The sequence below is a fragment of the Lithobates pipiens genome, unplaced genomic scaffold (assembly GCF_037356315.1).
Source record: "Lithobates pipiens isolate NorthernLeopardFrog02 unplaced genomic scaffold, aLitPip1_a1.2 Scaffold_22, whole genome shotgun sequence".
Classification (NCBI taxonomy): domain Eukaryota; kingdom Metazoa; phylum Chordata; class Amphibia; order Anura; family Ranidae; genus Lithobates; species Lithobates pipiens.
The window spans coordinates 184433554-184458857 of record NW_027507784.1 but is presented as its reverse complement, the minus strand read 5'-3'; the positions used below and the strand labels follow the sequence as shown (position 1 = coordinate 184458857).

The following is a 25304-nucleotide window of genomic DNA, read 5'->3' as shown; positions in this document are numbered from 1 at the left end:
GCCAGTCCATCACCTTTACCCTCAGCTTCTTTAGCAAGGCAGTGGTCGTCTTGGAGGTGTGTTTGGGGTCAGTATCATGTTGGAATACTGCCCTGTGGCCCAGTCTCTGAAGGCAAGGGATCATGCTCTGCTTAAGTATGTCACAGTACATGTTGGCATTTATGGTTCGATCAATGAACTGTATCTCCCTATTGCCAGCAGCACTCATGCAGCCCCAGACCATGACAGTCCCACCACCACACTTGACTGTAGGCAAGACACACTTGTCTTTGTACTCCTCACCTGGTTGCCGCCACACACGCTGGACACCATCTGAACCAAATAAGTTTCTTTGTTTCATCAGACCAAAGGACATGGTTCCAGTAATCCATGTCCTTAGACTGCTTGTCTTCAGAAAACTTTTCAAGCTTTCTTGTGCGTCATCTTTAGAAGAGGCTTTCTTCTACAACAGCCATGCAGACCAATTTGGTCTGAGCACTGACTGGCAGCACTCATACGTCAGCAAGTGCACTCAACTTTTGTAGGCAACCATGGCGAGGCCTATTCTGAGTGGAACCTGTCCTGTTAAACTGCTGTATGGTCTTGGCCACCGTGCTGCAGCTCAGTTTCAGGGTCTTGGCAATCTTCATCCAAAAAAAATCAAAAATCAGCCATCTCATGTCATGCATGCACTCTGCCACGTAATATGACTGAATGCTCACCTCCTGCTTTGAAGTCGATCTAAAATGAAGTCAAAAGCTCTTTTTCTTTATCGTACATCACGGGACATAGAGCAGCATAGTAATTACTCTGTGGGTTATAAGCCTCCTTTAGGTGATGGACACTGGCACACCCTAAACAGGAAGTTGCCTCCCTATATAACCCCTCCTATACCAGGAGCACCTCAGTTTTTTCGCCAGTGTCTAAGGTGTTGGTCACAAGTGAAGATGTGCTCTGAATAGCTCGACTGGAGGGATCCTTGCTGGATTTAAACAGCCTCCATAGACTGGATCCATCCAAAGTGCCACTGAGGCCAAGGTGGATGGTACCCGGGCCTTGTATACGAAGCACAAGGTTTTGCCTGTAACTCCTCTCCTTGCAGGGCTGGACCCCGGGACCCAGGGCTTTTTGGTCATGCTTACATTACCTAAAGCTTTTCCTGGCGGGGTACTAATACAGGTCCAAGGGAGTGGAACCCCGATTAAAAAAGGGACCTTGAAGGGTCCTTGAAGGTTTGCTAACGCAGCCCGCTGTGATGGGGGAAGTTTGAGTCTGTCTGACTTCAGCAGTATCCTGCTGCAAGGATAAGGTAGAAGAAGCCTAGGAACTGCAAAAAAGTCCACCTATGTTTTTTTTCTTCCATGAGTAAAATGTTGCTTTAAAGTCTTCACTAGAGGGAGTAAATTCACATACCTTTAACGTTGCCTCTCAGACAGCTCTGTGAATGTCTCATCCATGCAGCTTGTCAGGGGATTCTTATCAGGAAAGAAGTAATGTATTCTTCCCCCTGAAAGAAGGGGCTAGCAGGTACATCACGTGTACCCCCCCCCAACCCGTACCCCCCCCCCTCCTCCTCGGGGGGTGCGGTGGCTTCCCATATATTTTGTACGTGTATTGTGTTTTTACTGTGTGACAGTGGTGGATGATGAGGCCTCACCTCTCACTGGGTCTGCCGACTGGCAAGACCCATACGCCGCTCACACATGCACGTGGGAACCACTTCATAGTTGTAAAAAGAGTGGGCAGGTTGATGTGCAGAGGGGGCATGGCTTAAGCACGGTGCCATGTGTGGGACATAGCGTCCACAAGGCACGTGGCGCAGGCGCTGGGGACACAGTTTGCAGATACAAACGGTGCTTGCTTTGGCAGCACACACACAAAGATACAACCCTCCTCAGCAAAAGAGCTGGAGATATAGCTGCAGGTCAAGTGGGTAAATTGGTAAATTTTCTCAGCTTAAACATTTGATTTATTTTCTATTGCGAATAAAATATGGGTTCATGAGATTTGCTTATTATTATTATTATACAGGATTTATATAGCGCAGTTTGTGCAGTGCTTTACAACGTTAGGGCAAACAGTACAGTTACAATACAGTTCAATACAGGAGGAATCTAGCCCTCGCTAGAGATTACAATCTAAAAGGGAGGGTCAAGTGGTACAAAAGGTATGATCTAATGGAGAAATAAAAATACAGTTGTTAGGTGGAGACAGGATAGGCTTCTCTGAAGAGAAAAGTTTTCAGGGATCACTTAAAAGTGGATAGAGTAGGAGATGGTCTGACAGATTGGGTCAGGGAATTCCAAAGGATGGTAGAGACTCGGAAGAAGTCCTGGAGTAGAGCATGGGAAGAGATGACAAGGAAATTAGTGAGCAGGAGGTCTTGAGAGGAATGAAAAGAACAATTTGGTATTTTGAGACTAGGTTAGTGATGTAGCTGGGGGCCAGGTTGTGGATGGCTTTGTAAGTTATTGTTAGTATTTTTAATTTAATTTGTTGGGTGAGTAGCAGCCAATGGAGGGATTGCAGAGAAGGGTAGCAGACGCGGAATGGTTTGTAAGGGCGATGAGTCTGGCAGCAGCATTCATGATGGCCTGTTTAAAGGTAAGCCAATGAGGAGAGAGTTGTAGTAGTCGAGTCAAATGCAAATGATCGCATTCTATTTTATGTCGATTTTACACAGTATTCCAACTTTTTTGTAATGGGTTTGTAGATTTACACTTGCCCCTTCCCCTCCCCAGTCATAGTAGGCAACAAGGTAAGCCCAGAATGCGTTAAAAAATTTTATGTATAAGAGACACCCTTTATAAAATATTTATGTGTGATATAAAAATATACAAAATAGGGAAAATGATATATAACACCAGTTTATAAGCTTGACACTTAGGAGAAGTCCAGCCTGAGCTTATTCGGATAGGCTTCTAAGGGTCACAGGAGTGGAATTCGTTATTCACTCCTGTGACCCGTCTTCAGCAGAGAGCGGTCTGACGTTCGCTCTCTGCTGACGTCACCAAGATCAGTCCAGGCACCGCGTCATCCTAACTTCAGAAGTCTGGATCTTACAGGTGCTGATGGCATTCTCAGCCTCTCAGCGAGCCGATGAGACGGCCACTCCCTGGCCCTCCACAGCTCAGTGCTCTAGTGAGCGTAGAGGAGCAGAGCAGGAGAGCTGTGGAGGGGCAGTCAGCAGCTCTCCTCTAGGGGACCCAAGAGAACTGAGCCATCGACAGGTGTTCGATGGCTTGGTTCTCAGTGCAGGGACACCGGGGGACAGATGGGTAAGTATGATTATGGGAAAAAAACCAAACCCATACTTCTCCTTTAAAAAAAAATTAAATAAATTGACCAATAAAAAAAAACAAAAACAAAGTTCCCTTTAATAACATTTGTTAGCATGCCTAATATATTTGCCAGTTAACATCTTCCTGAGCTCCAAATACACTAGTTTCATCAGTCACTATATGGCTTATAAAAACCTATTTGGGGTGTGATTGTCCTTTTTACCACCTTGGAGCCGAAAAAATTTCCCGGATTCGATCCCCCGAGATTGGATGGTGTATTGGCATAGCTGAGGTTTACATCACCTGGATGGTGGAATTGCTGTCTATCGCAATTTGATGTCTGAATGACTCACCACCAAGGTGTGTGGGTCCACACCTTCGGGTAAGCGTATCCATTACCTTTCCTGTTTATAACGTGGTATCTGTATGAAGGGTGACATCCAGCTGCTGTCTTCACCTCTGGGGTATTTTGACGTGTGGCATTGCAACAGATCCTGACTACTCTCTACCGTGAAGTGATCATCTAGGATTATAGAGACTATTGTCTTTTCTTATGTAGGGTCTTGGTATAGTCCCAGGCCACTTGGTACATCCATTATTTGAACTTTTTTTGTTTTTTCATGTCACGAGTCACAAAGACTTTTTCACACTTGTGTAGTTATACTAAGTGCACTTGCCTTTATTTGGTGTAGCTTGGCTACGCTATCTATTACATTTATATTTTTTTGTGTGTTATAATAACACTTCTCTCCATGAGGTGTTTTCTATTTTAAGCGCTAAATTTTTTGGTTTTTATGTTTTATGCAATTGTATTATTGTCAATGTTGGCTGCTTGTATTGTGTTTTGAGTTTCTAGTAGTGCAGTTATATTTTATTTTAGGAGACTATATGGCTTATGTCTGCAGGAGCAGGGTTCAAGTCCTGTGGAAACGCATGGGAACGGAGTTCCTGTACTTTTTCCACAACAGGAACTCAGTTCCCGTTAGCAGCTGTGTCCTGCAAGACTTTGAAGTATGCGAGCTATGTGGCAGGTGCTACACCAGCAACTGCCCATACAGCTCGCAATAGTAAGTGCCGCACACCTGACCATTCAGGCATTGCCAGTAGGGGGCCCCATGACAGCTTACACTTTGATCTACCTGTCAATCACAGCTAGCTGACGGGTAGATCAGGTTCCTACTGCTAAGAGATTGTATTTAGTCAGACCTCTCATGATGTGCTCCTCCCCGCCGGCTCCTCCTGATTTTCTGTCTCCTTATCTCCCCTCCTCCCCCCAGTCTACTGCATACTTGGTAGGTGTGTCCCGCTGAATCCTGCCCTCCTCTATCTTCAGTGCCATATGATGAGAGAACCCAGAGGAGCACAGCTTTTCTGCTAACAGGAAATGCAGGGAGAGAGGTGAGCTGAGGGAGGAACATCAGTTTGGGGTGGTAAGCTGAGCACAATACCTGGCAAAGTTTAATGCCAGGAAGGAAGTTTATGTGGAAATATGGGAAGGGTTGGAATAGCAGCGAGTGTGTGTTGGAGCCCTGCAGAGTTTGCAGCCCCTCAAGCTAACATACATCTCCTAAGCAGGAACATATCACTATCTCCCCAAGCATTCTGTCCAGATAATGTGCAGATAATTTATGACCTTTCCATTTAACCCTGTGTTATCCAAGCTCTGTTCAATGAAAAGTGTAAACTCACCACATAAACACTCTATATATACAAAATAAAATTCCCCAATAAAGATCAGAACATGATGTTCACATTTGCATGGAAGCACAATTTAGCGGCACAGTGGTGTAGTGGTTAGCACTCTCACCTAGCAGTAAGAAGCATCGCTGGTTCGAATCCCAACCACGACACTACCTGCCTGGAGTTTGCATGTTCTCCCTGTGCCTGTGTGGGTTTCCTCCGGGTACTCCGGTTTCCTCCCACAATCCAAAGACATGCAGGCAGGCTAATTGGCTTCTGTCCAAAATTGGCCCTAGTATATGAATGGGGACCTTGGATTGTGGGCTCATTGAGGGTAGGGACCAATGTGAGTGTGCAATGTACAGGGATAGGGACAATTGTAGACACTCACTCAGGTTGAACTGGATGAACTGGTATCTTTATTCAACCTTACTAACTATGAAACAATTGAACAAATGCTGAATATTCAGAGAATTCGCGTATTTATGTACTAACAGTTAAGTTTCATACACACAATACGAAAATTGGATGAAAAATACCACTTTTGAAGCATTCGTGTATATGACCATATCATTTATTAATTTTTTTGGTGGGGGAGTGGATCTTGGGTGGGAGTTCCCACACTTTTTTTCCCCAGGACTTGACCCCTGTGCAGGAGTGTGATATGCTCCCCTGTAGGGCAAACCCCTTGGTCACAACACAAATCAAATAAAGTTCTGGTACAAGGTGCACAGTTAAAAATCCTTAGAATATTTATTTAAAATCCATCAAAACATACCGTAATACAGAGCAAAGTTGACATGTTTCAGCCCCTTCCTGGGCCATAGTTGTTGTGACTAATATTCCACTGGTGACATTTTTTCCACTTTTAATATCTTTGATTTCCAGCCGGTGGTCGCTACAGCACCCACTTGCATCTACAGCCATTTCCAGGAATGTGTGCGTTGGGAATATTCTGCTTCTATCCCAAGCAGAACCCTCATGATCCCCCACTTGATGAGAGCACTGAAGGAATACCAATGCCTATCAGATCTAACTGTAAATCAGCTGTACCAAATCTTTTGCATTAAACATCTTCCTTCCCACAACAACTGTCGCATAATGCTAAGCATTCCTTCTTTATGGAAAACTGCTATGATCACCTGTTTGGGAATACAACTCCCTTCCCATCTGGCAGTTATACTCCTGTAATAATCCTCTTTTGTAAAACCTTCTACAAGACTTTAAAACTTTAGACGGGTTGCATTTTTGCTTTAAACATGAACACCCTCTCAAAACGACTATGTTTTCAATGCTGTTCCTTTTAATTTAACCAAAACTTTCTTTCTCTCTTAGCAAAAGATCTTTTGAGCATTTATATGGTGGCACACAGCTCCTAAACTAAACCTATAAACCTATACCTTTATCTGTCTTTAAAAAAAAAAAAAACAAGGTGTGATACGTATAGGTCTTCCACAACTGAAGGAATACTTTTGGGGATGCTAACTCACAATACTAGTAGATTGGAACATTCACTCAACCCACAGGGATTGGATTAGTCTGGAAACAGGCTTTCGGGCATCAGTCTCTGGAGTCCCTACAGTGGACCAACCCAAAATACAAACGTGTGGATTCATGAACACCCTCCTATGGACCCTACTTTAAAATTCTTTTTTGCAAGTTTTAAATCCTTTATCTATTTCATAAGTTACTGGTCCCCTTATGCTAATGCAAATTAACCTAGACTTTTTACCTGGTATGTCTCAGAACTTCTTGGCAACACAATTGCCCCCACGTTAAACTGATGGCATGTCAGTACTTCAAATTCTTTTGCTGCATACACACACTTACAAACCAAACTTGCGCAAATCAGATCCTGATGATTAATCATAAAGTACATAAATGCTCTTTGAATGTTAGCACACAGAAAAACAGATATAATATGCACCTACAATGTTATATCGCACAAGTTTTCACCCAAAGTTTCCAGTAGATGCTGGTGATGGGATGAGAGCATTGTGGCAATTATGCCTTGAATCAAAATATTAAAAACTGACACCAGACTTAACAACATAGAGGAAATGATGGAACTCCCATATAGCACAGCTTTAGTTTCAGTTTAAAAAGTTTGTTTAAGCCAGCTATTTTGCTCACACCCGCTCTCAGCCATTCATAGACAACTTTGTATTCTGTTAATGAATACAAAACTTCCTCTGTTTGGCTCAGTCAAAGATTGTGACCTCATCAGCCTGCCTCTCTGTCTCCGCCAATCAGAGGAAGCTTTGCATTCATTGATGGGATACAAAGCATCTTTTAGACCAATGTTTTTTTGTTAAAGGTGTTACAGGAAGGTCTCATCTTGCACCCAGAACACAGTGCTGTATACTGTATGTAGCCTCAGCTACAGTTTACACAGTACACCCTGCCACACATTAGCGAGGGAAGTAGTTTCTTTGGGCCAGCTTGGCTCGGACAAGCCATTTAAACTGAAACTAAAGCTGGGAATCAGCTTTAAATCTATCCAAATCTGGACTCATTCATTACACTATAAAGCTACTACACATATTGCAAACAAATCAGGAACCTTTGTATATAAGGTGGCAAATAAACATGATCAAGCCCTGCCATAACCGAATACCACCCTAGACCGCTGTGTACCCACTAACATAAAACAGCTAGTTCATTCTGGACAATGAGCTGCTTACATTAGGAGCTGTGATTTGTCCCTCCCCTCAGTTCTACAGGAGATTCAGATGTTTGGGGTAGTCCGCAATTTCAAAGTGAACTACAGTAAATCAGAAATCCTTAATATTTCATTACCAGAGATGTCTGCACAACAACTTTCAACCACATTTTATTTTAAAACCGGTTCCATTTCCATCGGTATGTTGCAATTCAAATACCTGCAGACACATCTCAGCTTTTATCCAGCAACTTTACTCTTTTGCTCCTTAGAGCCCAGGCAGATTTGTCCACTTATGCGTCCAGACAGCTTTCATAGCTTGGTAGGGTAAATGCCCTGAAAATAGAGGTTCTTCCTTGGTTCCTCTACCTATTCCAAAGGATCCTTATCTGCATCCCTACCTAGTATTTCCAGAAATGACGCCAGATATTTTCAAAATTCATCTGTAATGCAGACTGTCCCCCAATACGATATGAAACATTATCCTCCCAAAAGTTTGAGGAGCTGCAGCCCTAGATGCTTCAATATATCATAAGGCAGCAGTAATTACTCGAATACTGGATTGGTTCAATCATTGGGTTCAACTAGAGAGCCACATGAACCCAACTGATCTCTGCACTCTCCCGTGGACCTTGTCCAGATATCATAGGGGCTTGTTTCCCCCTAGTGACCTAACGCACCAGACAATCCAAGTCTGGGACCGCTTGATATCCCAAGGTAGTCTTTCTAAACCCCTAGGACCTATGACCCCCCTTTTTTGGGATCCCGGCCTTCCCACCGGCTTTGCACAGGGAGAGGTATGGCCCATGGTGAAAAGAAGACCATTGTCCAAGTTCTTCGAGCAGACCCATCTTTAACGCCAGATACCCCTTCTGGGCCACTCTCTCGACACTCTATGCCAGGGGTGGCCAACCCGCGGCTCGCGAGCCGCATGCGGCACTTTGCCCGGTTCTATGCGGCTCTTGCGTTCGGACTGGGCCGATGGTTCAGTGACAGGCAGCCCGAGTCTCTGCACTCCTCTGCTTATGAGAGTATAAGCGAGGACCTGCTCCGCTCCTCCCACACATCAACAGCCAATCAGCAGGTAGTGCCTCCCCAGCCCGCCCCCTCTACAGCCCGCCACATTTGAATACATAGGCACTGAAGTGAGGCTGAAGGGGGGCAGAGGAAGGAGAAACACTGTATCTGAAGCCGATGAGATACAAGAAGGTATGACCACAAGTGTGCAGGTTACTGATCTGTCCTCCCTTCTCCCTCTGTCTTGCTCTGTACTTTTTTTTTGTTTTTGTTTTTTAATAGCTGTTTTACCTGCACACTGATAAGATCTGCTGGGCACATTCTCTGTCTGTTGATAGTGTGACACACGGTTGGCTGTTAACCATTTCAGCTTCTTTTCACTTATTTATCCAGAGCTCTGTGTGCGCTGCATGCTTTCTGTGATGTTTTTTGGAAGAATTTACTGCTAGTTCAGGCTAGAAGACCCATTAACTGTTTATTGTTATCCTGACCAGTTTACTGTTTGTAAGACAATTTGTATTTTGGAAATTAGATGAGCTGCTGTCTTATGTCACATGGATGTACTTTCAAAGGAAGATTACTGACTTGATGAAAATGGCTGGCCTGTGGTCTTTGTAGTGTTAAAACAGTGTGTGACATTTACAATAAATCCAGCTGAGCAAAAGTATGTGTGTATGAGGAAGGGATGGGGTGATGTTCGTGTGTGCCCATGCGTATGATGTGGCTCTTTGCGGTAACTTCGTAAAAAATGTGGCTCTTGGTCTTCGTCTGGTTGGCCACCCCTGCATAGAGTCTATGCAGTGGTTCCAGAGACAGCAAGTAACTTCCTACATTCATACTCTCCCATTTATTCCAGATATTCTAGCTGACCCAACAAGATTCAAGGGTATGCTTCTGCAGGCTGACCCTCTTACACTCGTGGTCTCCCAACTTTACTCCTCATTGCTCACTGCTTCATCTCCTGACCTCCCACCTTACACCCAGTCCAGTGAACTAGAATTTCGCCACTCAGTCTCCCTAGCGGATTGGAAAAAATGTTTTATCTTAACACACAAGCTTTCCCTAGCCACTAAGAATCAGGAAAAAGGGTTCAAACTGCTGACAAGATGGTACAGATGCTCTTCGACTATACACCACTTCCACTCGACATTACCAGATACCTGTTGGCGACGTCTGGGATCTAGGGGTACCATGCCTCCTATGAGGCAATTTTGACACCAAATCTTTAAATTACACTGCAGGCTGATGGCGACCTCTATTCAACCCTCACCTGAGATGGCCCTTTTATCTATGCTTCCCGGAACTTTAAAATCCATTAAAAAAAATTACACTTTTTAGCTGTGGCCAGAGTGGTGATTCCCCGACACTGGAGATTGACAACCATGCCTTCCCTGGGATACAGGGCTCCTGAAGTGGACCATATTGAGAAATGTCTGTTGGCTCAGGAAACTGGTAAGGATTAGCAGTTTTCTATCATCTGGACTTCGTGGTCCATGTTTCGCTACTCCTCAGAGTTTTGGAACGGGTGCATCGAAGCTACTACCAGTTCCTGTTGCTATGCCTGGTGAGCCTCAAAACACAGCACTCAGCCTATGAAGTCTCTGTAAACCTCCATATAGTCCATGCAAAAAAGGAGATGGGCTGGTGGTATAAAAATATTGCATGTGAACAGCAGTCAAAAAAGCCAATGCATTTGTCCGTCAGGCCTTAATCATCGTCAAAATGTGTTGGCTTTCTTTTTGACTGCTATTTACATGCAATAAAATGATGTTTTAGCTGACTTTCATAGCACCAGTCTTTCTACTTTTTTGCATGGACTCCTCAGAGTTTATCTCTTGGGTAGAAGGAGACTCTGATGCAAACACCTTGTAGCCTAGATGGAGTGTTTCTTATTTCTTATTCCCTATCTCTCTGTCCCCTGCTATGTACATTCTTTCCTTCCTTTGCGTATATGCTCCTTTAACAGCCCTGTGAGCAATCTTTCACATCCATTTGTGACTAAGTGCGATCCCTTCAGCATACTTTTTCAGAATAACAATTTTCCAATGTACTTCCTGATGTTCAGTGGCAGAACTACCGGCATAGCGACCCATATGGGCGCTATGGGGCCTGCAGCCGAGTGAGGCCCTGTGAGTCGGCATGCAGTGCGGGAGGCGGGTGAGCGGACGCAGCTGTGCGTCTCGGCAGGCGGGCGAGAGAGCAGATGGGATGGGCTCGGTGGGTGGCCAATCAGCGGGTGGCGGAGCAGAGAGATGACATAATGTCTCACCGCCTAGCGCCCGCCCTGCTTCCTGGCAGTTCCGCCCACACTCACTGTGCAGGCAGCAGAGAGATTACATCATCTCTCTGCGACCTGACTCAGACTGGGACACAGGAAGTGAAAATCTCCATTCCCCAGCTTAGCAGGAAAATTACAATCTGCAACTTATGACCGGTGACGTGGCAAGTGACAATCCACAACTTGTGGCAGTTGACGTGGCAAGTGGACAGTCCGCAACTTGTGGCAGGTGACGTGGCAAGTGGACAGTCCACAACTTGTGGCAGGTGACGTGGCAAGTGGGCAATCCGCAACTTGTGGCATGTGACAATCTGCATCTGGTGGCAGGCAACGGTGGCAAGTGACACACTTGTAATGATAAAAATAATGTGCTTCAATCATCCTGACGCCATAAAAACCATGGTGCCAGTCCTAAATAAATTGCCCCCAAAATGTTTTATTTTCTGGCAGTGCCCTTCCCAAGACTAGACTCTGGATCCACCCCTGGGTGAGGATGAGGAATGTAAGTTTACTGTTAAGTCTCCAGGGCCCACGCGAGTCCGGCCCTGTCCCGACACATGCAGCTGCATACAGCAGCCACTGTGCCATCAAACGCAGCCGCATAAATTGCCACCACTGCTATGGGGCCCTGTGATTTCTAGTTATGCCCCTGCTGATATTGTATTACCTTTTACCCATGAATAACCGGTACAATGAGGACATTGGTGCTCTGTTTATTTACAAGTGTTATGTTTTTCAATGTATCACTTTGCTATGGATTCTTGATCTGTTATATGACCATGTTCTATTATTTGAAAGATCATACTTGTGTATGATACTTTGTTTGTATCCATATGTATGCAAGACTATATTGTTTACTTTTTTCAATAAAATAAGATTGAACTAAAAATAAAATTCTTAAAGTGGAAGAAAACCCTGATGGGTTTTTCTTCCTCTTTGTTTCCCTGCAAAGGTAAAGCATAATGGGCTACTATGTATCGCATAATAGCCCATTATGTGACACTTACCTGCAGGAGAAGCCCTCAATGTCCCTGTCTTCCTCGCTAGCAGCGAGCGTACATTCTTCATCCCTCTTCCTTCATGGCTGTGAACTCCGGCTCTGTGACTGTCCGGAGTCGCGTGACGTCACTCCCGCACATGCACGAGTGAGCCGTCAGTCACGGCATGACCTGAGCTAGAAACGGCACAGCGTGCCCTCTGTAACTCCGGCGCATGCGCAGAAAAAATCCATATACAGCGATTTGTAAATATCTCCTAGGCCATGTAGGTCTAGGAGATATTTCAAGCACCTACGGGTAAGCCTTAATCTAGGCTTACCTGTAGGTTAATGTGGTCTGTAAGGATTTACAACCACTTTAAGCCTTTCTTTTTTAACTTGGTGGAATCCACTGTTGCATGACTCTCCACAACAAATCTGCACCACCAGTGTTTTAATCCCTAGTGAAGTCGCCACACTGCTGGAGTCTTCAAGACACCCCGCTGATGGAACAACGTGGGCACATGAAGAAAGACTTTGCAGATTTTGTCAAATACTAGGGCGATTATCTAAAGGAGGTGAGGAGGTAAGGAGTTATTGTCTTTAGGTGGTGTTTGGAGCAGGCTGCTCCCGATCTGTACTTCAGCTTTGTTTACATTCTGCTTTAGTAACACTAATAATCATTACTTAACTGTTCTCTGGTAATTTTCACTTAATTGTTGCTGAATACACTTTCTATTTTACAGGTAACAGAGGATCAAATTAAATTGCTAAGGATCCAGCGTGTACTACGTGAGCAGCTTAATAAGCCTTATCTGAACTACTCTTTACATGAAACAGTCTACAACTTGATACTTGATAACATGCAGAAAAAAGCTGAACAGCTTTATAAAGAATTTAAAATTCCTGAAAAAAGGTAGTTTTAGTGTTGTACTAATCATGTTTTTTGTTACATGCTGAGTATTATATACAAAATATCATAGTACAAACTACTTAGATCTAATGTACCTGGGAATATACCAAAATACAACATACAGGGGGTTATTTACAAAAGGCAAATCCACTTTGCACTGCCCAGTGCACGTGAAAGTGCAGTCGCTCTAAATCTAAGGGGTAGATCTGAAATGAGTGAAAGCCCTGCTGATTTTATCATCCAATCATATGCAAGCTAAAATGCTGTTTTTTTATTTTCCTTGCATATCTCCCTTGGATCTACAGCGACTGCACTTCCAAGTGCACTTGCAGTGCAAAGTGGATTTGCCTTTAGTAAATAAGCCCCACAGTTTATCAACTCAATGAATGCAAAAGGATAGACGTAAAAAAATGATGCACCAGCTTTTATGAATCTAGGAAAATTAAAGAGGGATGAATGGTATCTCACTGTCCTAAAACAGACGGTAGTGGCAAATTGGCCTATCATAAGATGAATCCAGAAGAAAAAAAAAAAGATATGGGTGAATTTCATTGTGCATATCTAATAAGGTGGTTAACCGAGTTCAAAATAAAAAAATCTATGTTCTGGCCAAGTGTATTGAATTAAAAATGAATGCAACCCCCGAAGCGAGAGCAACCAGTTATTTTGGTGCAAATCCCTCAGTTTTGCTAATTCTTGCTGTTTGTCATAATTTCTGCAGCAAAGACACGGCAACAACCCAGTGATATATTAATGTGCTTTTACTGAACAAGATAGCTGCATATGCAAACTCTTTACATTTATAGGTATACAATACAAGGCATACAGAGTGCTACAAATATGCATACATACACACCTGCATATGCTACCCATCCTTTCCTAGCAAATGCACTACTCTGTTTTCAATAGGGATACACAAAAAGTCACTTATCTTCTATTGCATTTGGTTTGTGATTTACATAGCAAACACGTTTTCTGGTCCTGGCAGTCTTCCTCGTTTGGTTATGGGGTTTCTAGTGTTGTGCCTTGACAGAGTCTTTTAGAATCCCTCCTCTCGGGGGGCTTGTCCAAGATGGCGCTGGGAGAGGACGCTCAGTAACAGAGCTCCCGGAGTCCGGCCGTTTATCCTCCTTGTTTGGCGGCATTGGAGTGGCCCTGAGCGGCTGAGTGCATTCCGACGGCAGCGGGGACTCCCGGGTCATGCCCGGCGGGCGCTCACGGAGGTCTTCGCAACCTACCGCCGTACGGGACAGGGCCCTGGCCGGCGGCCGGGCCGCATCCTCGAGTCACATGGCGTCTCAGACGGAGGCCGCAGACTCTCCTCCCGCGGCCGCGGCGGACATAGCTGCGGCTCTGCAGACCATAGCCACGGGTCAGGCGGCACTGATGGATAAAATGGACCACCTGCAGACCAACGTAGACTTTATTCGCCGCGACCTGGACACTTTCCGTGGCAGGGTTGTGGTGGTGGAGCAGCGGGTGTCCGCGACGGAGGATGCGGTGCGGGACCATGCCGGTGACATCCACACCCTGAAAATCAGAGTCAAGGCCCTGGAGTCCCGTGCGGAGGACGCCGAGAACCGAAATCGGCGCAACAATCTGCGCATCGTTGGCCTTCCGGAGGGCTCTGAAGGTAATGATCCTGGCTCCTTCATAGAAAGGCTGCTTAAGGAACTGCTACCGAGGGCCCATTTCTCCCCCTTCTTTACAGTGGAAAGAGCCCACCGTATGCCAGCTACTAGAGGCCCACCGGGCGCTCCCCCTCGCACCTTTATTTTTAAACTCCTGCATTATAAAGACTGAGATGTGGTGCTGCGGGAGGCTAGAGGGGTCCAGGAGCTGAAGTTTGAAAACGCACGGCTAATGATCTTCCCTGACTATACCATGGAAACGCAGCGCTAACGCAAGTCCTTTGATGGGGTCCGAGCCAAGCTGCGTTCCAAGGGCTTGAAATACAGCATGCTCTTCCCGGCCCGGCTGCGGGTGGAGGATGGGGAGAAGGTGAGATTCTTTACTTCCCCCGGCGGAGGCCTCCTCATGGATTGAAACGGTGCAGAGGCATTGATTTACCAGTAACCTGAACTTTGTTGCCACTCAGTTGGCCACTTGGCCATATCCTGCTTCTCTACTTGTTTGGGGTTTTTTTTTTTTTTTTGGGGGGGGGGGGGCAGCCGATAGGAACCTGTGGAGCAGCGGCCTGGTCGGGCCAGTACTCTATTGTGGATCCCCTCCCTTCCCCCCCCCCCCCCCCCTCTGCTGGAGTGTGCCACCTGCTCGGCTGACCCTGCTGCCCTGGGGACTCCCCGGGGGCCGCGGTGCTTCCGGCCCGATGAACTTTGGAACTGGACATGGTCGTTGCCCTGAAGGAAGGTGGTCCCCTCTGGGCCGTCTTACCACCCTTGCCCAGCTGCTCCCCCCCCCTTATCTAGCCGGCACGCAGTGCCTGCTGGCCACCCTGCCAGTCGCGTGGACATCTCCTGTTATCCTGCTTATCTGGGGGTTCTGGTAGGGTGGGAACTGTGCTGATTGTCCCCTGGTGTGGGGTGACCTGGCCTTGTTTTGGATCCTATGGGGGTTTGCTGGATCTCCGAAATTTGACACCTGCTAGGTTGAGCCGGATAGTCCCTGGGGCCCCTGTGTTGCGGTACCCCTGGCCTATTGGATCTGTGGGTTCTGCCCGTGTTGACTGTCTTGTGGGTGGGTGGCCCTCTTGCCCTCCCACTCCCCCTGCCAGGTTTGGCTTCTAAGCTACGTGCCCCCGGTCTCGGCCGGGAGAAAAGTTTGCAATGACTTGCCGGACTCCAATACCCGCTCCATGTACTGTTCCCCAGAGGACGGGTCTCTGGTGCCCTCTTGCAGTGCACGTCCCCACGGGGCCTGTTGTCCCTTTTTGGTTTGGGAGTGAAGCCCCCTCTGGGTTGGGTGGGGGGTGGGGGGATTGGGGTTGGGGTTATTGTTTTATTCCAACATGTTGATGTTTGTATGAGTCAGCTTGTTAACTGTCATTACTGTCTTCTGTCTTCCATTGAAACTGTACTGGTGCGGCCACGAAATGGCGGTGTGGCGGGAGCTCGACCTGATCCTGTGGAGTGGTATGTAGTGCTTCATGTCTTCCTGTAAAATTATATCCTGGAACACCAGGGGGCTGAACTCTAAGATTAAGAGGTCACTGTTGTTCCAGTTTTTGCAGAAGCACTCTCCCCACGTCGCCTGGAGAAATACCTTGAATGCTGTTTTGCCGCTGTACAAAATTACATATATCAATAGAAATTGTCCGCACAAATTTGACAAGGTCTGGTCCTCTTGGATAGACTCGTGGGGCTCTCTGTCGTTGGTGGTATCTCCCCCTGACCCAGAGGGGGAGTGAGGATCCACCGGCAGGGAGTGTGGGACGTGCGTTTGGTGACCGTTACCCGTTCCCCGGATGGCCCTTTCTCGATCCTCTCTCCCCCCCCCTTTTCCTTCTCCCCCTCTTTTTCATTGGATGGGCCCGTGGCTCAACCTGGCCCTCCCCTGCTTTCCTGGCCCCCCCGCATTTCCTTTTTCCCACTACTGCCCCCCCTACGCCTCCGGGACCTGGCGCATCCTTTTTCTCCCCCCTTTTCCCCCTACCAAACGCCGCTCACTTTGGTGTAGAAGAATTAATAATTCTATGCGCAGATCTGAGGTATATCCATTATCTAGTGATAAGTGTCCTGTTTGATGTATGTGCATGGATATTTTATTGACGGAATGTATGCCTTGAGCTGACCTGTATGTTCTTCTTTGTTCAAATAAAGTTCACTTTTGTAAAAAAAAAGAATCCCCCCCTCTCAACTTGTGCTGCTGACTTTCTTAAAGGACAAGGCTGCCAATTCAAACACATGCCTCACAGAGGTAATGGCGACAAGGAACAAAACCTTGTGAGTAAAATTGTAAAGAGAAATATCCCTCATAGATTCAAAAGTGATTTCTAAAGTACCAACAAATCCAAATTCATATCCTATGGAGTCACTGAAGGTTTGTACCGGAGGGTCTACATGAGAGGCATCCAGTTCAAAAGTTTTGAGCAATGAATAGGAAGTTATAACAGTCTTTGCAATAAGATTGCAAATCCAAGATTTGCCTCTTAACCACTTGACCACTGGGCACTTAAACACCCTTAATAACCAGACCAATTTTCAGCTTTCGGTGCTCTCACATTTTGAATGACAATTACTCAGTCATGGAACACTGGACCTATATGAAATTTTTGTCCTTTTTTCACACAAATAGAGCTTTCTTTTGGTGGTATTTAATCACCGCTTGTTTTTTTATTTTATTGTGCTATAGAAGAAAAGACCTGTAAAAAAAAAAAAAAAAAAAAAAAAGAATTTTTCTCTGTTTCTGTTATAAAATTTAGATTAGTAATTTTTCTTCATAAATTTTGGCCAAGTTCGCTTCTGCATGTGAGCACATGGGAACAGGGGCGCTTTAAAAAAAAAAAAATTCGTATTGTTCATTTTACTTTATTTATATTAGTTTGACATTTTATTCCCCAAAAATTTTTTGATCACTTTTATTCCTATTACAAGGAATATAAACATCCCTTGTAATAGGAATATAGCATGACAGGTCCTCTTTACAGTGAGATATGGGGTCAATAAGACCCCACATCTTACCTCTAGGCTGGGAAGCCTGAAAAAAAAAAGAAAAAAAAAAGATTCTTACTTTGATCGTATTGGCGAGTCGGTAGAAGCACCGGAGGGCGACGGGAGGGGGGATGTCTATGGCTGGGTATTGCAGGGTATCACTGAGTATGGCTGGGTATTTCCGGGTATGGCAATTTATGGCAGGGTATTGCAGAGTATTGGCTGGAATTGTACTGCAGAGTATTGGCGGGTACTGCAGAGTATTGGCGGGTACTGCAGAGTATTGGCGGGTACTGCAGAGTATTGGCGGGTACTGCAGAGTATTGGCGGGTACTGCAGAGTATTGGCTGGTACTGCAGAGTATTGGCGGGCATTGCAGAGTATTGGCAGGGAATTGAGGGGTTAAATTTCGGTGAGCAGCGATGTGGGCACTGCAGATGCAGCCCACAGCGCTGCTGACACCCATCTCTTCCCCCTCCGCTGTACCGACCCCTGGGGTGCGCAAGAGCGGAATTCTGGGAGGACGTCATATGACGGCCTCCCAGAGTTAAACAACCGCCCTGTAGCCGTCATTCGGCTATGGGCCAGTTGTTAAGTGGTTAATAGTACCCGAGATCAAATGCTGATCCAGACCATGGAGTATTTCCTGGGGTTAAAGTGTTGTTTCTCACAACCAGTGAAGTAAACATTTTATGTGCAATGGTAGAATTTATGCATGTAAATTTTTAACCATGTCATTAATGCCATCAACCATGAAGGTGGATGACTGTTTCTTGATCAATAGGCTGATCTAGAAGAGCCTATTGATGTCTACCAGAAGTTTAATTAGGTTGCAGTATCACATCTGCCTGGTCCAGGTAGGAGCTATGAGGATTACCGGTATGCCCTCCATCTCGATCCTGTGGAGTAGACAAGGAAGGGGTTTGCAGAGGAGGAAAAGATCAAGCTGTACTGTTCTTACAGAGTCTGCTTCTGCCAGAAGATCACTGCATCTGGAAATTAACCTTTCCAGAGTTCTGTTGAACCTGGGGATCAGGAGGTTCACATCTGGCATTTGCCACCCATGCACAGGTCCGGTGGAACCAGGCACTGGCAGCTGAGGTAGTCTGCCTGCAAATTGTCCATACCTGGAATGTGGAATTCTGCCCAGGCTAGAATCCTTTTTAGTTCTCTTGCGGCGACAAGACTTTGGTTCCACCCTGGTGTTTGATGTATGCCATGGTGTTGTCTGACTGAATTCTAACCAGATGACCCTGCAGATGGGGGGAGTCCAGTGTTGCATGGACAACCAAATTGCTCCAGAAGGTTGATTGGGAGTCGCGGTTCCTCTAGTGTCAAGGACTCCTCCCCAGCCCAACAGTCTAAAATCTGTTGTCAGGATTTTCCCAGACAGTGGGAGAAATGTTTTTTCCCAACTCCAAAGCTTGATTCCTCACCCACCAGACCAGAGATAACCTGGTCTTCAGTGACAGGTGAGTTGGCTTGACCAGAGACTGAGCCGATCTGTCACCACATAACAAAATGTTGCGTTTCTTGTAGTGGCCTGGAGTGGAGTCGAGCAAATGGTGCCTCAAAAATGAGTACCATTATGCTGAGAACTCTCATGTAGAATCAGCTCCTGGACTATAGAGTTATAGTCTGGGAGCGGAAAGTTACGTTTTCCTGTGTAAGAAAAACTGTGGTCTGAACTCTGCCTAAGATGAGACCCAGATAGGATCTGGATTCAACCAACCATTTTTAGGCTTTGGCCTGTCCACACCACTGTTGGGACAGAATTTCGCTAGCTATTTCCTCAACAGGAAGTTATACAGGTGTCCTAAAATGGGAATTCCTTTTGAAGTGTTATATGGCTAGCACCGCGGCCAGTATCTTGGGAAAAGAAAGGCCAAATGGGAGGGCTACAAACTGGTATTATTGTGTGCCCACGGCAAAGCAAATGTAGCCTTGAGACCCTGAAAAGATGGGGACATGCAAGTATGCATTCTTGATGCCCATGGAGGATAGTACAGGGAGACTATATCAAACCTAGTGGGTTCCATGCAAAATGTTTGGACTCTAATTAAAATGTATTTAATCCTTCAGATCCTATATGGAGCAGTTGCCCCCTTTTGATTTTGGAATAGAGACTAGGTTGGAGTTAAAACCCTGAAACCTCTGCTTTTGGAACAAAGGCAGTAACTCTTAGGCCGCGTACACACGGGCGGATTGTCTGGCCAACTAAGTTCGTCAGACAATCCGACAGACAGTCCGTCCAACTTTCGAATGAACGGACTTGACCACACACGATGAACAGACAGTCCGCCGAAAGCTTGCGCGATGACGTGTACGGCACGTACAACGGGACTAGAAATTCGACGTCCAATACACTGCAATGCAACCTTCGGCGTGTAAATCCTTTCTGAGCATGCGCCATACTTAGTCCGTCCAACTTGCCTACACACGAGCGGACTGTCCACTGAAACCAAGTTTGGACGGACAAAATTACGGAAATTCCGAAAGACTTAGTCCGCCAGACTGTCCGCTGAAAAAGTCCGCTGAAGCCCACACACGAGCGGATTGTCCGCTGAAACACGTTTCAGCGGACTAAGTTGGGCAGACAATCCGCCCGTGTGTACGCGGCCTTACTCAAGAGATCTGCAGGAGCCACATGAAAGTCTGCTAGTCTGATGGAGCATGAGCAGGTTGGACAGCATAAACTTAGGAGGGTTCAGAGTGTGACATTTTAGCTTGTTGCCTTTGGAAATGGCTTCTAATCAGTTGTCCCTGAATGTCAACAGATGACCCCCGCTTTGAAAACTGTTAAGTGAATATTCATCATCTTTTTTATTGTAACCAGGTACTTACTGCATAGTGTGTCTTTCTCCTCTTGGTTCTCCTGAGGAAGCAGGTGGTAGTCCCTATCAAACGTGTATAGGTGCTCATCAATTTTGTAAATAGAAAGACATGGGGGCGTGGCCTAAGGCGGCATGGTGTAGGGCGCCTGAAAGAGAGCTCCACCGGCCGTTGATCCTTAAATCACTGATCCTGGGGATATCCTTTCCAGCATTTCAGACAAAGTCCACAGCGAACTTACCCGGCATCGCTCTGCAGCGATGTCACCCCCCAAGCTTGCGACTAAAGCCGCCAACAAGCTCAGCAGGTTCCACCATGAGGAGAAGGAGGCCGGGAGGGAAGATGGCGCCGAGCCACAAGCTGATCGAAGCAAGCGGCGGGAGACACTGCCAAAGTGCTTGAGGCTATAGCGCAATGTCATGGGGCCATCTCACAGTGCCAAACAATATTGACCTCTAAAAAAAAGGAAGTGAAGGTGGATTTATCTTTACTATGGCATGACTTCCAAAAGCTGAGAGAAAGGGTGACTGAGATGGAACGGCGCATTGTACAAGTGGAGGATGACATCCCTCCTTTACAGATCACCACTGAGCAGCTGCAGCACCAACTCCAGTCTGTCATACAAAAACAGGACGACATGGAGAACAGATTGCGACGGTGCAATCTCCACTTTGTGGGTGTACCGGTGGGAGGTGAGGGCTCGGACCCGCCATCTTTTTTGGAGAACTTGCTCACTACTACATACGGTAGGGATGCCTTTTCAGCCTCCTTTGTGGTGGAGCGCACGCATCGCCTGGCAGCAAAACCCCCTCCACCTGGTGCGCCTCCACGCACTTTCATTGCTAAATTTATGAATTATAGAGACAGAGACACTATACTCTGATTGTCTCAAGACAAAGGAAACCTACCGTTCCAGAATGGCCGAGTGGCGGTGTACCCAGATTTTTCCGCAGAAGTCCAGCGCCGCCGCGCACAGTTTACAACAGTTACAACACCAACTACGAGTGAAAAATCTGAAGTATGCCGTGCTGTACCCAGCAAGATTGCAAGTGGTGGGTTAGGACCGCATCCACTTTTTCGAGGATCCTGACTCTGCGATGGCCTGGCTGGAGCGCCGCGAGAATGTAAATGGACCCCATCTTGACTGCCTCAGTTGAAGCACCTGTTGGAGCTGTGCCTCTGGGTAAGCGAACATTATCCCCTCATTTGGCAATGCGCGTTGTTATACCTGCAATCCAGTACAGCCTCTTAATATCTGAGATAAATGTCTGAGATCTGGAACTTTAATTGTGCATTGAACTGAATCCTGAACAGTATTTTTTTCCCCAAATACTGTATCTATGGGAGCTGATGCAGGCACGCTTGCGGCCAGGTAACATACTGTGATTTGTCCCCCAGGGCCCCAGGAGGACTGTATCCTGAGATGTGCCCATACAACTTGCCTGGACTCCCTGCGACAGGCTTTTCAGAGACTATTCGCCCCCCCCCTGAAACGTTGGTTTGCAGCAGGATGCTCCAAATGTGACTGTTTTTTTCATGCACTGTACTGCTGCATTAGGAAGGTATGAGCCGACAAAGCAGTGTTTCCCCGGCCAGCACTATTTTCCCGATCAAGGTCGATTGCTGTGGGGACTGATTAAGAGGAGCTGGACTGGTGTATGTTGCAGAATATGCACTGTAGTGCTAGTGTTATTTGTTTGCTTGCTTCCAACTTTTTGCCCCTTCCTTGTGTTTTTTTTTTTTTTTTTACAGTACTGACCTCGTTAAGGTAATTCTGGTCAATGTGGTTTATACTTAAGCATTGTGCACTTATGGGGTTTGGCTCGTATGTGGCGGGGCGTTGTCACTCATCGTGGTCTGCTCTGGGTTTCCAGCCGTTGATTTCCAAACCTATCTGTATACCATGCCACCGATTCAATTTTTGACGTGGAACCTCAGGTGTTTACGTGCCAAGCCTAAGCACACTGTGATCCTCTCACATCTGAAGGCTCTGCGTATCGTAAGTTTGTGTACTGCTGGAGACCCACCTGACAGGGCACCTGCAGCTCACCCTTAAAAAGCCATGGCTTGGATGGGTGTACCAGGCTCCCCACACACCTCATTCTCGGGGAGTTGCGATCCTGATATCCAAAACTGTTCAATTCCACCATGGCAGATAAATTTTCATGGCACAGTACCCCAATACACCAGCCCTTTGGATGGGTGATTTTAATATGCTTATCGACCCCCAAGTGGATAGGATGGAGTCGGGTGCATCTGAGCCCCGGCCTCAAGGAGTCACGAGGTTTGGACGTCTGATGTGTGAATTTGCACTAATAGACACCTGGAGACACAAACACCCAACTCTTCCCGGGTACTCGTGCTCCTCTGCTTCCCATTTCACTATATCGCGGATAGATTATATTTTTAAAACTCCATCCTTGCTTCCGCGGCTGTTGGAGGTGGGATACGGAGCTCGGGTACTATCGGATCACACCCTATACTGGGCTCTTGTTGACATACGGACACCCCCCTCATCTCTGGTGTGGCGGCTTAGCCCATTTTGGTTATCTGCACTCGCAGATATTGACAACCTACAGTCTGAGCTGGCCTTTTTCTTCACCACAAACGGGGGATCGGCCTCGCCTGAGATTGTGTGGGAGTCCTTCAAATTGCCTGCTAAGATGCTACTCTCAAATCGCATAGCCAGATACAGACGGTCCTCTAGACACGTCCTGAGACAAGCAGAGGCCCAGCTAGATGCTCTTGAGCAGCAATTTAGGTCTGACCCTTCCCCAGATAATGCACGCTCTGTCAGGATACAATCCCGAATAGTCAAGTCAACACTCTTCATTTTGAGAAAGCTAAACAAATTTTTTTCTTTTGTAAATAAAGGATCTTTGAACATGGGGAGCGTGCAGGTAGATTACTGGCATATCTCGCGCACCTGGAACATAGGCCCCCCGTGGTGGTATCCCTGGTAGAATCAGAGGGTGGCCAAATTACGGACGCTGCATTGGTAGCCAGAGAATTTCACACATTTTTCACTAACCTTTACTCCTCAACGGCCAATTACACCTCGGAGGAGCTGGCGGACCTGTTGCAGACTGTGAGCTTCCCCTCCCTGTCTCTGACGCAGGCTGCTCAGCTCGAGGCCCCCATCACGGATGAGGATATCGAGGAGGCCATTTCGTGCTTGGCCACCAGTTTTACTCTCAGGTCAGGGGGGCTGTGGTGCCAAAGATGAGAGAGTTGTTCCAGTATATGATTGACACTTCCACCACCCCACAGTCTAAGAGATAAGCCCTGATAGTTTTGATACCCAAACCTGGAAAAGATCCCTCCCTCCCAGAATCTTACCGCCCTATCTCATTACTTCAATTGGAAATCAAAATTCTAGCCAAAATTCTTTCGATCCGCTTAAGCAAAGTTATCCTTAATTTAATTCACTCAAACTAAATAGGGTTTATGCCCAACAAGAATACAGCTTTTAACCTGCGACGCCTGTTTTTGAACCTACGGGCAACGCACGACTCGTGGGATCTCGCGCAGTCATTAGCCTTGATGCCGCCAAGACATTTGACTCAGTTGAGTGGGGGTATTTGTGGGAATGCCTGCGCGGATACGGTTTTGGGCCCAAGTTCATAACATGGGTTAAACTGTTCTATCAGTCCCCCGTAGCAAAAGTTTTGGTACACGGCAGAACATCAGACACATTCCCACTGTCCAAGGGAACGCGACAGGGATGCCCGCTTTCCCCACTACTGTATGCCCTGGCAGTGGAGCCTCTAGCAATAGCGATTGGGCAACACCCAGACATAAGAGGTCTTAGTATAGGTCCCATAGTCTAAAAAATTAGCCTCTATGCAGATGACATGTTACTATACCTGGAGGATGCGGGCCCCTCATTATCAGCAGTGCTGGGACTTATTGAACGCTTTGGCAGGTTTTCCGGTCTCCGGATAAACTGGGACAAATCACAGATCCTTCCCCTTGACATGGGGCCCCCGGGTTTAGATCAAGCACACCTACCGCTGTTGAAGACTAGCCAGATTAAATACCTGGGGATCCAGATTACTCGAACACCAGGAGAATATGCCAAATTAAATATAGAACCCCTGTACACACTAATAAAAAATAATTGGAGTGATAGGCCGCATAAATTTACTGAAAATGATCTTGCTACCGAAACTTCTGTATGTTTTTTGGCATTCTCCAATTTACTTGCCCCTCCGAATATTTAAAACCATGGACTCCATCCTTAAAGCGGAAGTAAACCCTGATGGGTTTACTTCCTCTTTGATTCCCTGCAAAGGTAAAGCATAATGGACTACTATGCATCGCATGTAGAATGCCGCGCGGCCCCCCCTTCCCCAAGGCACCCCCCATGTTGAGGGCACGCGGCCTGGTACGGCTCGGGGGGGGGGCGCTCGCTCGCCCCCCCTTTCCTGGCCGGCCGGGTAGCGTGCTCGGACAAGGGTCTGTTGTGGACTTGGGGGGGGACCCCCACGCCGATTTTTTTCGGCGTTGGGGTTCCCCTTTAAGTCCATACCAGGCGGCGGGGCCGGCGGCGTCTCCTTCGGGGGCCCCGCCTACCTGGAGACGCGCTCGAAATGAGCGGACTTTCCTCCACGTGTGTGGGCGAGTCCGTTCATTTCAAAAGTAGGGCGGATAGTACGGCGGACTTAGTACGCCGTATTAGTCCGCTGAAAAAGTGCCGTGTGTGGGCAAGTAGCCCGTTTGGAAAGTCCGACGGACAGTCTGGCGGGAAGTCCGCGAGACTAAGTACGTCGGACAGACAGCTACCTGTGTACGCGGCTTTAGATGTGTAAATGCATTACTCTATTCTTTTTCTGTACAAATGTACCTTTCCCCTGATGTACTAGAAATAAAAGTTTCTTTGTTTTAAAAAAAAACAAATAGAAAGACGTTCATATCTGATGAGCCCCTGCTATTGGGGACAATTTTTATTGTAGCAGGAAGTTCACTTGTTATATGTATCTATACAGCACATACAGGTGACAAGTCTATGCAGTTATTTTTTATTCTTGTTATATGTTCTGTTTGGGAAATGCCATTTTTAATCTTTTTGGTATG

General features: G+C 46.5%; 1 protein-coding gene across 2 annotated transcripts in view; it reads left to right on the top strand.

Moving 5' to 3' along the window:
• VPS16 (VPS16 core subunit of CORVET and HOPS complexes) overlaps positions 1–25304 on the top strand; it is a 315475-nt gene that overhangs the window by 245139 nt on the left and 45032 nt on the right. For both annotated transcript variants that reach the window (XM_077448719.1, XM_077448718.1), the window contains exon 21: positions 12620–12789. In XM_077448719.1, the coding sequence (XP_077304845.1) occupies positions 12620–12789 (170 nt within the window). The remainder of the gene's footprint in view (positions 1–12619; positions 12790–25304) is intronic.